This window comes from Carex rostrata, chromosome 11 (genome assembly GCF_964058835.1).
Source record: "Carex rostrata chromosome 11, lpCarRost1.2, whole genome shotgun sequence".
NCBI classification, from domain to species: domain Eukaryota; kingdom Viridiplantae; phylum Streptophyta; class Magnoliopsida; order Poales; family Cyperaceae; genus Carex; species Carex rostrata.
Window position 1 is genome coordinate 7,494,109 of NC_135928.1, and position 13,780 is coordinate 7,507,888.

The 13,780-nt window shown below is 34.8% G+C and overlaps 1 protein-coding gene across 1 annotated transcript; it reads right to left on the reverse strand.

The window, feature by feature from the left end:
* Window positions 1–2,821: 2,821 nt before the first annotated feature.
* LOC144561767 (ABC transporter G family member 11-like) lies at window positions 2,822–6,431 on the reverse strand. The gene is made up of 10 exons (XM_078310862.1): window positions 5,983–6,431; window positions 5,423–5,712; window positions 5,041–5,212; window positions 4,837–4,959; window positions 4,612–4,740; window positions 4,327–4,521; window positions 3,935–4,021; window positions 3,582–3,854; window positions 3,390–3,497; window positions 2,822–3,267 (listed from the first exon to the last, which is right to left on the reverse strand). The coding sequence occupies exons 1-10, from the start codon at window positions 6,343–6,345 to the stop codon at window positions 2,938–2,940; spliced, it is 2,070 nt and encodes a 689-aa protein (XP_078166988.1). The 5' UTR covers window positions 6,346–6,431; the 3' UTR covers window positions 2,822–2,937.
* Window positions 6,432–13,780: the final 7,349 nt, after the last annotated feature.

Here is a 13,780-nt window from a genome sequence, read left to right on the forward strand (position 1 = left end):
TGCTAATGAATTCTTGCATGGGATTTAGTGTTGCCAAAAGGATGGATTAGGCTCATGAGCCCGGATCCTCTGCATTACCGAATGCGTATCTTCCGCATTAACGTACAGTTTGAGTTGATTTTTGAACTGTACGGTCAGAATTCGAGCCAATCTGGTCCACATCTATAACGCACGGGGTGCTTTAATATTAGTGCGGATTTAAATCGGACGATCCTGATCTAAACTCAAAATTTGAGTTAACTCAAGACGATACAAATTCCTGCATTACCTCACTGTTTGGGAGAATCCGAAACGGACCAAACTTTGGGAAATAAATCTGCTACAATCCCCAAGAGTTAGTACTTAATAGTAACCCTATAAATCCTTCCTTTCCGAATCCAACCGTATATTTTTTTGGAGAACGAATTTCAAAGCAATTTTTTTCAGAACTTTTATGTGCACACATCTCGAAACAATTCAACGGTTGGATTCTGAAAAGGAGAGATTGTAGGGTTACTATTCACACGAAGGACTGTAGCAGATTTATTTCCCAAACTTTGTACCTCTTCCCAAATTATAATAGTACGAATGTACGATGTTTAAATTTACAATATATTACCTTCTTTTGTGAGGCTCTTCTTGTATGGTTGCAGTACAAATGTACTGATGAGATTATATATATTTCTTTTAAGAGCTGATAAGTATACATGGTTTCCCTTGTATAGAGGACAAGTAATTTTTTTTTAAGTTCAGCCAACTAGGGCTGGCAAAAAAAATCGTTGTTCGTGATTCGATTCGGGTTTGATTTGAGTTTAATTCGATTTGAAATGGGTGAAATTAATTCAAACCAAACTCAAACCTAACCTGATTCGATCGAAATGGGTTCGCGAACTTTTATAGTTTGAATCTCATAATAACATCGGCCGTTTATTTACCTTATAAAATTAAAATCCAAGATAGAGAGTTATAATTTAACTTAGCTGACACTTCCTCGCTCTCAAATCTCAATAACCTAGTTCTCTCTTTGTCTCTCCCTAACTCACTCTCCCTCTCGCTCTAAAACCTAGCCGACGCTATCAGCGACTGGCTATCTCTCCGGCCTAGAAGGCTGTCTCTCCTCTCTCTTCGGTCGTCTCTTCTCCGCCTTCTCTACCTTTCGGATTCTCACTTCATTAGATGGTCCGATCGAGGGTTGGATCGAGTGAGCACTCGAGATACGATTACTTGTTTTACTACATATTTCAGTCTTGTACTTAATCCTCTTTTTATGATTATTTGTTGTGATGTATTTTTTCATGAATAATTTTTTAACTTAAAAACACTCATTTCATACTGGCAAAAGGAAGCCATGTGATTTTGTCCCGCGAAAAAAATTAATGTATAAACTACCGGTATAACTAGAGCTGCTAAAAAATAATTTAGTTCGTGATTCGATTCGGGTTCGACTCGAAAAATGTGTAGTTCGCAATTAATTCGATTGAAAACGAATCAAATCAGATTCGGTTCGAATCTTATTCAAACCAAACTCAAACCTAGGAAAAGTTTGATTCGGTTCGATTCGTTGCCACCCCTACAGCCAACTGACAATATATTAAAATGGGATAATTAAATAAATAAAAGTTACACCAAGTTCTAGTTACATTATTAGAATAAAAAGAAAAAGGATTAGCAAACCAAAAAGTTCTATTAATTAGGCAATTATCTTGCTTCCAATTTTATATAATTTTTTTGTGATTTTAGACGTTGAAAAGAAACTTTGCTCCATATATATATTATGTGGGTAAAGCTCATATAAACTGTATTAAAATTTGAGTGAGTTTATGGTACTATGCATATTACGATTTGGCACTGTGCTACGGCTCTATATTCGAGTTTTCAAATTCTAACGGTCGATCTGAACCGTTCATCTTGTTCTCCATATTAATATGTGTTTGGAAACCAAATTTTACATTTTTTGAAATTTTTTTACTATTTTTTTAGATTTATTGAAAATCACTGTTTTTGGATGGTCCAGAATTTTCAGATCAAGTGATTTTCTAAATATCTAAAAAAATAGTAAAAAAATTTCAAAAAATGTAAAATTTGGTTTCCAAACACATATTAATATGGAGAACAAGATGAACGGTTCAGATCGACCGTTAGGATTTGAAAACTCGAATATAGAGCCGTAGCACGGTGCCAAATCGTAATATGCATAGTACCATAGACTCACTCTTAAAATTTTGTTAAAAGCTCCTCTCAAGTCTCCACCTTTCTCTTTATGGTGCTTAAAAGTTGGTATTTAAATGATTAATGATTTCATATAGTGGTATTGGTCTCGACATAATTTGTTCCAGATTTTCTATTGACTATATATAGTGATAAAAAGTTAAAAAGTGCTTACTTCCTCTGTTGATGCATCTTCTTATAAAAAAGTCTGGTTCTTTATTGCAATGAATGTTTTTCTTTTGTGTGTCTAGTTGGCTAGTTGCAGTAGTTTTGCTGACTCGGACAATGGCCCCATTTTTTATTTACAGAGAGCCTGTACTGGTATCCTGTCATTTCTTTTACTTTCTGTCTTTTACAGCCAGCAAAGACTCAATAAATCGGTACAGTGGTTTAAGCAGGGAATTAATTGAACTACATGTTATTGCACTCTTGGAAGAACAAGAAAATATCTAGCAATATTTATTATATTTACTATGCATCATTACTAAGCACCTACCATCTTTAACTCAGCACCAATGATGATAATTGGATGCATTCAAATTTCAAATATACTATTTCAATGGAAGCTGGAGACTGGACTATAACTACTGGTAATATGAAAGCTGTATAACTGCTGGACCAAATGCAAAACATAAAGATCAAAGAAAATAACTGATGCCAAAAGTTCTCAAGGCTTATCAAACACCTTGAACTTTGAAATCATAGCTCTATGAAATATTATTATAAAAAACCTTTATATTCCTACATATTTTATGCACTATTACTAGAACTAGACCCTGCTTCAACAACATAGCCCCTGAGAGATGGGACCCTGGTGACAAGTGCACCCTTCTTTTGTAACCTTCTTCTAGCAATGTAACCCCTAATCCAAGGTGTCACATCCTCGTTTACCTTTATCATAACAAAAAACAATAGCCTGTATACAAATATCATGCCAAACAAAGCCGATAGATCAAGCCACTTTGATCGTTGTAAATCTATCTGAAACACGTTCTCTAGAATGTATTCGCCTGGAATCTTTGGTAGGTCGGGCGATTGATTATCGAATACTAGGCCTCGCAAATCATTCTGATATTGTCCCTGTTTTAGATAAAAGAGTATATCAGAATACAATTAAGATGAAATTCAAATTACTAAACATGATTTATTTGAGTTCTTGACATATATGCATCATGCTATTCATAAAAAAAGGAGGACGTTACCTGGACTGCCCAAAAATGGAAACTGATATATGACATAGGATACCGCCAGAAAATTTTTGGGATGTCCTGTGGCAGTCTGAAGAAGCCTGATACCAGCATAAATATTCCCTGTAGATATTTTGTACTGTTAAAAATTATGAAAGCGAGCTAATTTTGACAGTCTTCCATAGTAAGTTTATAAAGTTTAATTACCTGAATTCCAGCTCCAATGATTATTCCCATGAGGAAATTAGGAACCACACTTGCTATGACCATCATCAAGCTCTCTACTACTGTAACACTTGCGTAGAGATTCAACACAAAGAAAATAAAATGTGTAAAGCCGGGGTGTAGGTGCACCATAAAATAGCATATGGTTCCTGAAGAAAAGGTTATCAGTAACAAAAAAGGCATTGCTGAAACTGTGTTGCTGATCACAAATGGCATAACACCATAGTGCCCATTCAGCCGCTCCCTTTGGAAAACCTACAAAAAGCAAGAGCATTTTAGAACTTAAACAAAAATAAATTTGAAATTTTTATTAGATTTTTTGGGAAGAAAGTGACCTTCATGTCTTCTACAAATGAAGGGAACCCTCCAATTGACATGAATGTGACAAAACCAAACACGAAGGAAGCACACGCACCACGTGCCTATAATTTTTTTTGACAGGATTAAATTTTAGATAAGACAAAGAAATAAGAATTATTGCTTGCTTATTTTGCTCAAACATATCAATGTTGATTACTATCTAAATTTGGATAGTCTTCCGGTGGGTTTTGTTAGATATGAATTGCGAAAAGAGTGATTAAACATTAACATTAAATGTCGGTTCACAACAACAAAGTAGACAGTATTAGCGAGGGAAAAAGCGCATTTATGACGAAAAAGTTCCATTTGCTTGAATTTGCAGAAAGAGACCAATAAATTGCCATGAATCTCAAGTTGATAAAAGTACCAGAATGGAGCTGTATCCTGTTCCCACATTTAAGTAGATAGTTCCAATGCAAACTGTTACTACAAGGTAAATCACCAGCCGCAACCAGTAATAACCAAAATCTCTCGACATGTTAACAAAGGAGCGTTTGGTTAGTGTAAAAGCCTGCATGAAGAAGCCGGCCTGGCTTCCTCCTGGATCCAAAACTGTCCCTTTCTAAAAAAAAAAAAAGTTTGATAAATTGTTAATTAGCAAGGTTTTCAGTAGAGAATTGAGATCTCATACAAAGCCAGTATTTGTACTTACAATTCGAGAAATATCATCGACTCTCTGTCTAGCATTGTAGTAATTTTGGGAACGGTTGTAGTGCTGAATCAGCTTTCTAATGGCTTCAGTGGTTGTTATATTCTCGAGCGGATCATCAGACCTGACAAACTGAGGAAAAAAAAACAGCTATATCATTAAAATATTCATGATTTAGAATTAACAATCACATTGCAGCATAATGATCAACAACGATTGTTTATGTACCGTCTGTTTTATCGATCCTTTCAGAGTAGCCTTGACCTTGTCAAAGTCTGAGTTTATGCATCTGAGAAAATGATCTGATGGATTTCGTAACGGTGGACATGGAAATCCAGCTTGGTCAAAGAACTGCAGGTGAGACATGAAGAGATTTCAACTTTTCTTCGTCCTGAAGAATAATAATTGGAGATTAATTGAACAATAATTTACCTCACAAGCCTCTGAAGCTTGGCCAAAGTAGACCGATTTACCTCCTGATAGCAAGTATAGACGATCAAACAACGCAAAGACCTCGCTGCTTGGCTGATGAATTGAGGCTATGACTGTTCTTCCGTCTCTTGCCAAGGCACGAAGGGTTTGTGTCACAAAGAAAGCTGATGCACTGCAATTTTAAAGGGTGTATTTAAGAAAACATGAAGCAAAGTTGCTATTATCAAAGGAAAATTTACATAAATCTATCCTAATAGCACATTTTTTCCTCATAAATCTTTCACGCTATTTCATTATTTAAATTGTGTTCCATTTTACAAAAATTCAGGACATTGTTCTTTTATGATTATTTTCAAATTATGTGATAAATAACAAAAGGTACCTATCAAGGCCACTTGTGGGTTCGTCAAGGAAGAGCAACCGAGGCCGCATCAAAATTTCTAATGCAATGCTGACACGCCGCTTCTCTCCACCACTAACTCCCCTGAGGTGCCAGTTTCCAATCACAGTGTCGGCACAATCTTGGAGGCCCATCTCGGTGATGGTCCCCTCCACCAGGGCCCGCTTCTCCTCGCGTGACATTTTGTTGGAGAGGCGGAGGCGAGCTGAATAGGATATCATTTCCCTTACAGTTAGAGTCCCGATCAATGTGTCATCCTGCGTCACATAGGCCTACAATCGAAAACAAGCCATTTTTAAACTGAGTTCATTTTTAACAACTTAGGTGAGGTTCTTTAGAGGTTTAGTGACTCAAATGGTGCCATTTGGCTTTGTATTGATTTTTCCCATTTGACTCGAGAAAACCTTGATAATAAATAAAGGAACTTAATTAACAACAAAATGCTAAATCAATGACATAAATTACAAGCAACACAACATTTTGTATCCAAAAAATAATTGAAATGACAACAAAAGAAAATTATTCAGATATGAAATACTCACAGCAGTGCCAAATGACAGCTTGGTTTTTCGGCCATTAAGCAAAACAGTCCCTGAAAGGAATGCATTTGCCGCAAGACGACCAGCAAGTGCATCTAGAAGTGTTGACTTGCCAGAACCCGAAGGCCCCATTAGAGCTGTAATTGTTCCAGGCTCCGCATACCCAGTAAGCCTGTCAAGCACTGTATGCATTTCGCCATTGCCAAGCGTCACCGTCACCGTTAGATCCTTCCATGTCAGCCGGGCAGAAACATCACCAATGAGATTGGTGTTCGCTTTGTCTTTCCATATGGTCTCGCTAAGGGGACTTAGACCGGGCAGTGATATACCGGTACCAGTTGGTTTATTCATTTCCATCTCGGCCATCGCTTGACAAGCCGAGTTTTGTTTGATGTCTTCCTCTCACAGTGCAGTGCTCGAATAGAAAGACCTTTGAGCTAGGGTTTGTTTAATGGAGAACTTTTTAAGTAAGAGGGTTTGGTTTTATAATATAGAATCTTATATAGTCATGACTCATGAGTCATGAGAGGTGAAATGTGAGAGATGTGAGAGAGAGGTGGTCCGGATTCCCTAAAGTAACCCAATCTTTGGGTTTTGATGAGACCATTCAATTCGAATCCGTCGATCGAGATTGCTTTCGGAATTCGAATTCATGTCTCAGGATATGTGGGCCCACTTCGGATTCGAATCGGACGGTCCCAATTTAAAACCCAAAGATTGGGTTACTTCACTGGATCTGAATTCAGCGAGAGAGGGGTTATGTATAGAATCTTATATGGAAAGCATGTGAAGAGTAAGTACTACGGACTACAAACTGTTTTCCTAGTGGTTTTTTTGTGTGACTACTGAACTAAAACAGATCTATGCCACTTCTTCATAGCTCTTGAATAAACAATAAAATTTATAAAATCCAAATTCATAGTCAAATTACAACGTTTTATTAATTTTTTTTAGGAACTTAATATAGAGGCTGCTAAGTGACAACATTTTATTATTGTAGTCTTGTTATAATAAATGAATGTGCTGTTAGATGAAATGTAGTAATGAATAAATGGACAGAAAAGGGTTCAAAGATAGCCCAAACCAGGTTCTCTCTCTGCCTATTGCTTCCAAAAAATGAAAATGGATAAAAGACAGTATGGGGGTATTCAGTATTCACCATAGATGCAGTGACATGGAAAACATTATCAACTTCCACCTAACTTGATCTAAAAATATTTGAAACGCTTTGTGAAGTTGACCAGCATACGTACATAGGTCAGACAAGGGTTTAGTTTTTGTCAGCTGGCAGGATCCAGGATATCAGCATACCTATCTCTTGGAATCTGCGTACTTCACAATAAATGTCTATATGTACATTTAATATTAAAAAGTTTCAAATGAAAAATAATAATAATAAAACATATTAATTTATCCATTCTTAAATAACATGTGTACTAAGATCGGCAATTAATTAATCTCTTTTCTCAAACAACACTTACCCATGCATATATATTTCATTTAATTGTATATATATGTGAAACTAAAACAAGCAAAATATGAGGAATTCAAATCGAAATTGATAATTGCTAGGAGAGGGTGCATGGTGATCAGAAACATTCAAAACTTTCCCAACTGTAAATGGAACAAACAGTGCATGTGTATTTTGACGCCTACCTTTTAGCTTGTCGCTTAGTTTTTGATGATGGGAAGTTGGATTTTATTTCATTGATTAATGTATTCTGGTAGATGTTGGTGGTGCCATTTAATGCTTCCACAGTGAAATAGCCACGTCTACATGCTGCCCGTATACCGCTTATCTCTATTTCGCTTTGATGCATCCATCCTCTAGCATTAAAAGGGTCGTCGTTCAAAATTTCTTGTTGGTTGGTTACCGTCTGATCCTATTAATGTGACATGGTGTGTGTGGGGGTGGGGGCCTGGGCTGGTATGAAGAACAGTCAGATGAGAAGTAAATATTGTTCAGAGAGTGAGTTGCAATTTTTTCTAAAAATATGTTACATTTTGTAAGTTAAAAGAATATAAGTTCTAGAAAATCTTGAATGCCGCTGACAACTTGAATAAGATTTTCATATTTTTTTTATCAAAATTAATTATTTTTCTTTTATATATTTTTGGTCGTTTTCGTTTATGAATGCGTAACAACGCAAGGGAGATATATATGAGTTGGGCTGAAATCAGCCATGGCTCATAGTATGTTGGTGAGCCATAGCTTATTTTAGTCATTTTGAAAATTCAAATAATTAATTCAAACCGTTCATTTTGTTCTCTATATTGAAATATGCTTGAAGACCAAATTTTACATTTTTTTGAATTTTTTTTACTATTTATTAAGCATTTTTGAAAATTGCTGATCCGATAGTCCAAAATTTTTTACTGTTCACAGCAAAACAGCAATTTTAAAAAATGCTTAATAAATAGCAAAAAAATTCCAAAAAATGTAAAATTTGGTCTCTAAGCACATTTCAATATGGAGATCATATCTAACGGTTCGGATCGGTCGTTTGGACTTTCAAAATGAAAATACGGCGTGGACTACAAACGCTTGGTGAGCCATGGCTCACCCAAGTCAATCTCTCTCTCTCTCTCTCTCTATATATATATATAGAGTAAGGCTACGCTGCTTTGTGAATTAATGGTGGTGTTTTAATTCGCGCTCATATCTCTAGTTTCAAATCTCAAAATAGCCGATCCAAACTGTTAGATGTTTAATCTATATTAAAATGTGCTCGGAGACCAAATTTTATATTTTTTGGAATTTTTTTACTATTTATTAAAATGGTTTGAAAATCACTGTTTTTTAATGGTGCAGAATTTTAATAAAAACAATAATCTTCAAACCATCTTAATAAATAGTAAAAAAATTCTCAAAAATGTAAAATTTGGTCTCCCAGCACATTTTAATATAGATTAAACATCTAACGGTTTGGATCAGCTATTTTGAGCTTTGAAACTAGAAAAATAAGCGCGAATTAAAACACCACACCATTAATTCACAAAGCAGCGTAGCCTTACTATATATAGAGAGAGATGGGCTATGGTGCATTGCAATGCATGAACCCCCTTATGCATTGCACTATAATCACGGATTTAAAGTCCGAATGACCGATCCGAACCGTTAGATGTTTAATCCATATAGCAATGTGCTTGGAGACCAAATTTTACATTTTTTGGAATTTTTTTACTATTTATTAAGTATTTTTTAAAATTGCTGTTTTGCTGTGAACAGTAAAAAACAGTAAAATTTTCTGGACCATCAGATCAGCGACTTTCAAAATTGCTTAATAAATAGTAAAAAAATTCCAAAAAATGTAAAATTTGGTCCCCAAGCACATATTAATATGAAGAACAAGATGAACGGTTCGGATTGGTCGTTTGGACTTTAAATCCATGATTTAGAATGCAATGCATAAAAGGGTTCATGCATTGCAATGCACCATAGCCCATCTCTATATATATATATATATAGAGGTAGGCTAATATACAATCGATTGTTCCTGAGGTCCCGTACAACCAAGTCATTTTTCGATTTTTAAAGTCCAAATGATCGATCCAAACCGTTCATCTTGTTCTCCATATTAATATGTGCTTGGAGACCAAATTTTACATTTTTCTGAATTTTTTTACTATTTATCAAGCCACTTTGAAAACCGCTGATCCAACGGTGGCTTAACAAAACAGTAAAACCAGAAGCTACCGTTGGATCAGCGATTTTCAAAGTGGCTTAATAAATAGTAAAAAAATTCAAAAAAATATAAAATTTGGTCTCCAAGCACATATTAATATGGAGAACAAGATGAACGGTTTGGATCGATCATTTGGACTATAAAAATCGGAAAATAACTTGGTTGTACGGGACCTCAGAAACAATCGATTGTATATTAGCCTACCTCTCTCTCTCTCTCTCTCTCTCTCTATATATATATATATATATATGAGGAGGGATCAAGTTACAACAATTTTTGAGTTACAACAAGCATTTTTTTCATTTTCAAAGTCCAAATTGTCGATCAAAACCGTTAGATACGATCTCTTCAATAAAATGTGCTTGGAGACCAAACTTTACATTTTAAAAAAAAAATTATTATAATATTAAAATCTTTTATAGAACTTGTAGACGGCATCTCCCTTTGCAAAAATAATATATAACTTGTATGGTTAATGACTTATCTAGAATTAATACAGGCCTATTGAATGTATTATGAACTCTTTATAATTTGCATTATCACAAGTTCTTCAATTGTCCAAACAATCAATCAATCAATCGATCGATCATATATACACACCTGCTTTTGAGAAAACACCCAAACACGCTCCGTCAACACACGTGTGAATCCAACTATGTATGTAGGTACGGATGGATAGAGGAATTTTTTTCATAAATCATAATTAAAAAATATATATTTATGAAATTAACATGATTACTTTTATTTTTACAAAAATCATAAGAACTGAAATGTCATTTTGGTCTGAATTTTTTTATTTTTCGGAACCGGAATGACAATTCAGTCTGAGGTATTTTCATCATTTTTAAACGTATTTTTTTCTCAAAATCTTTTAAATTAATGAATCTTGATTATCCGATTTGTTTTAAGGTTTGTACAAATTAAATATGTACTAATATTAAAAAGCCTATATTAGCTCCGTTTAAAATCTGAATCAACACCGAAAGGGAAGGTAACACAATTGGCTAGAAAAATGTCATATAGTTATTATATTTAAAGGTTGAGAGTTCGATTTTCCCTCACAAATCTTGATAGCTATTATCAAGTTTAAAAAAAAAAAAAATCTGAATCAACACAAAAGATTCCTCTCGAGTTAATGCAGTACGCATTCGTGACCGGTGAGGAGTGCAGCTTTCCTCTGCAAATCATCAAGTATAGGATTCTTTTGTCCTTTCTTTTCGTTTTTTTTTTATATTATTTTTTGCTTTTTACACCAGCGATATCATTCGATAATTGACATTCGCTAACTCAACATAGGTCGGCAACATAGGGATATCATTCAATAATTGACATTCCGTAATTCAAGGCCACACCAATGAAAATGGATGTTGGTACTAAAAAAGTAAAAATTTAAACTATTTTTTATTGTCTTTTTAGAAATATAGGAACGCAGTTGAACAGAACCAAAGCGTAAAGAAAAGTTGGAGAAACAATAGTAAACATGTCAATCCCTACTTTTTGGAAATTCGGATCGTCACTCAAATTTTGACTTTGGATCCGGACTAAGAGTTGGAAAAACGTGCCGTGTCGTGATTTTGATTTTATGTTGTGCCGTGCTGTGACTAAAATATTTACGACGTGCGAATGGTCATGTCACGTGAGTCATGCCGTGACCAAATGTGCCTCGCGTGACCATTTAATCATAATTTAAATTAGTTTATTCAAGATTTACCATTTAATTAATATCTAATGGTCCTAATTACATATGACTCGGGTGACTACGTGCCGTGTCGTGCCAAAGTTTCAAAGAATGGTCACGGCATGTAACTAACACATGTGTCGTGCCGTTCCGTACCGTAACCGTGCTATTCTGTGACAGAGCCAACTTCGTCGTGCTATTTTTCCCACTCTAATCTGAACCGTCCAATCTGGTCTGGTACAAATATTCTTGGACCGCATTAGTCTGAATTTCGATCGGTTGGTACAAATATTTTAATAGATGTTCAACAAAGTATTTATCTTAATTTTTTTTTAATAAAAATTAAAAGTCAAGTAAAAAAACTAGTTTATATCTATAAAAAAAATTCATATAGATTTCAAATATACAACCTCTCGTACGGATTATATTTTTTTCCACTAACCCAAAAACTAATCTAACTTAGATTTTCTTATGATTATTAAAAATAAAAGAGAGAAAAATAATATAAATAACTTCTATATTAAGTATAACTAAACACTTTTAAGAGGTGCAGAGATAAGGGGGTGAAATATATGGAGTTCAAATAATTTATCTTTCAAAAAATATTTAGTTTTGCATCAAAAAAATTAAATCTGTTACGACGGAGTTCTATTGATTTTATAATAAATTTCAAATTAACTAAAATTTAATACACATTCTATCTAAATAATAGATAACATATTTACAATTTAAACTAAATTTTAATATATAAAGGGGATGCATTACAAAAGTTAGATGTACACTAACCCTTTTTTTTTTAGCAAAATACTGTAATAAAAATTGCGCTTGAAAAGGGGCGGAAATCTTAACAGAACAAATATTTGTTATGGTTTTAAGGAAAACAGAACAGAAGTTCTTTTAAAAAAATAAAAATAAAAATGGAAATGCTTTGGCACTAGCAATTCCTGTCTCTTTCGTTCACCACTAAAATGGTGCAGTTTTGTGTCAGATTTGTACATGCGTAGTTGCCGCTGGACAGAAATATGATTTGGCATTGACCAGTGACATAATTAGTACTACCACACGATTCTTGATGCAACAAGGGTTTGCACTTAAACTGCTCATTGCATCACCATTTTGCTTTTAAAAGTGTGAACGCAGTGCACTCTGATCTTAGTACAATACAGTTGAGCAGACTTGAAACCTTATTATTAATTGTCGTCCTGAAAATCGTAAAAATTTAAAGCTATTAATTGGCTATTTAATTTTAGATAACTATTTTCTTGTATCCGTATCTTATCCTCGTTTTGTATAGAGACATGTAGATCGACATCACAACAATTAATTAGGCAATGGTATGAACATAACTAGAGAATTAATTAGATAAAGAATTTTGAATAATTATTGTAATATAATTTTAGTTTGTAAAGGGGATAAAAAAAATATAAGTGATTGCATGACCACCGATTTTTAAAAAAATACCCAACTAATAAATAAAATTAATAAAAATAACCACGTTATCGCCAAATTTATAAAAATACCCCCCCCCCCCCCCCCCCCCCCCCGCGGATATTATCCGCGCTCCGTAATATTTATTTTCCCCCGCGGATAATATCCGCGCTCCGACCCCTTTAATACCCCCCCCCCCCCCCCCCCCCGACAGAACCCTTCTTTCTTCTCTCTTCTTCTGCCGTTTCTGTTATGTTCCGGCCGCTCTCTCTCGGTGAAGCGCCCAGACTGTCCAAACCCCCGCCCCCTCTCTCTTTTGTGCCTCACAAGAGTCTCACCCCCGCCCCTTCTCTCTTCCATCTCCCTAGAGCCCGCCCCTCTCCTCCACCTCACGAGCAATCCCTCTCGTTGTCGGTTTTCGCCTCCGGTGAGTTCGATCGGTGTTCGAGAGTGTGATTGTTGCTAGTCCGTCAATCTTTGCTCTAAACGGTTAGTAATCACAAGCCTAATTTAATATTTGATTTAAAGAAATTAATTGAATTGTGGGGTTTGCTCGGGTTTAGGGTTTAAATAATTGAATTGTGGGGTTTGCTCGGGTTGTTGATTTTCCCGGCAAGCACAAGCCTAATTTGAGATTTTCTTTAAAGAAAGTAATTGCATTGTGGGGTTTGCTCGGGTTGTTGATTTTCCCGGCAATAATATGCCTAATTTGAGATTTGTTTTAAAGAAAATAATTGAATTGTTGGGTTTGCTTGGGGTTTGCTCGGTTAGGAAAGTGTACTTGTAAACCTATATTTAGATGGTCAATTTTAGAAAAAAAAAAATAATTAGATGCTTTCCAATTTTGTAAATTTAGTCAATTCATCACACTGTTTTACATGTAACTAATAATGGTTTTATATTCAATATCATATTTATATTCTTTTACCTATTCTTGAAATAATTTTGTTATGTTATATCAATTCTAATACCCAATGATGAGGCTCATATTACCACTTCATAAAACTTA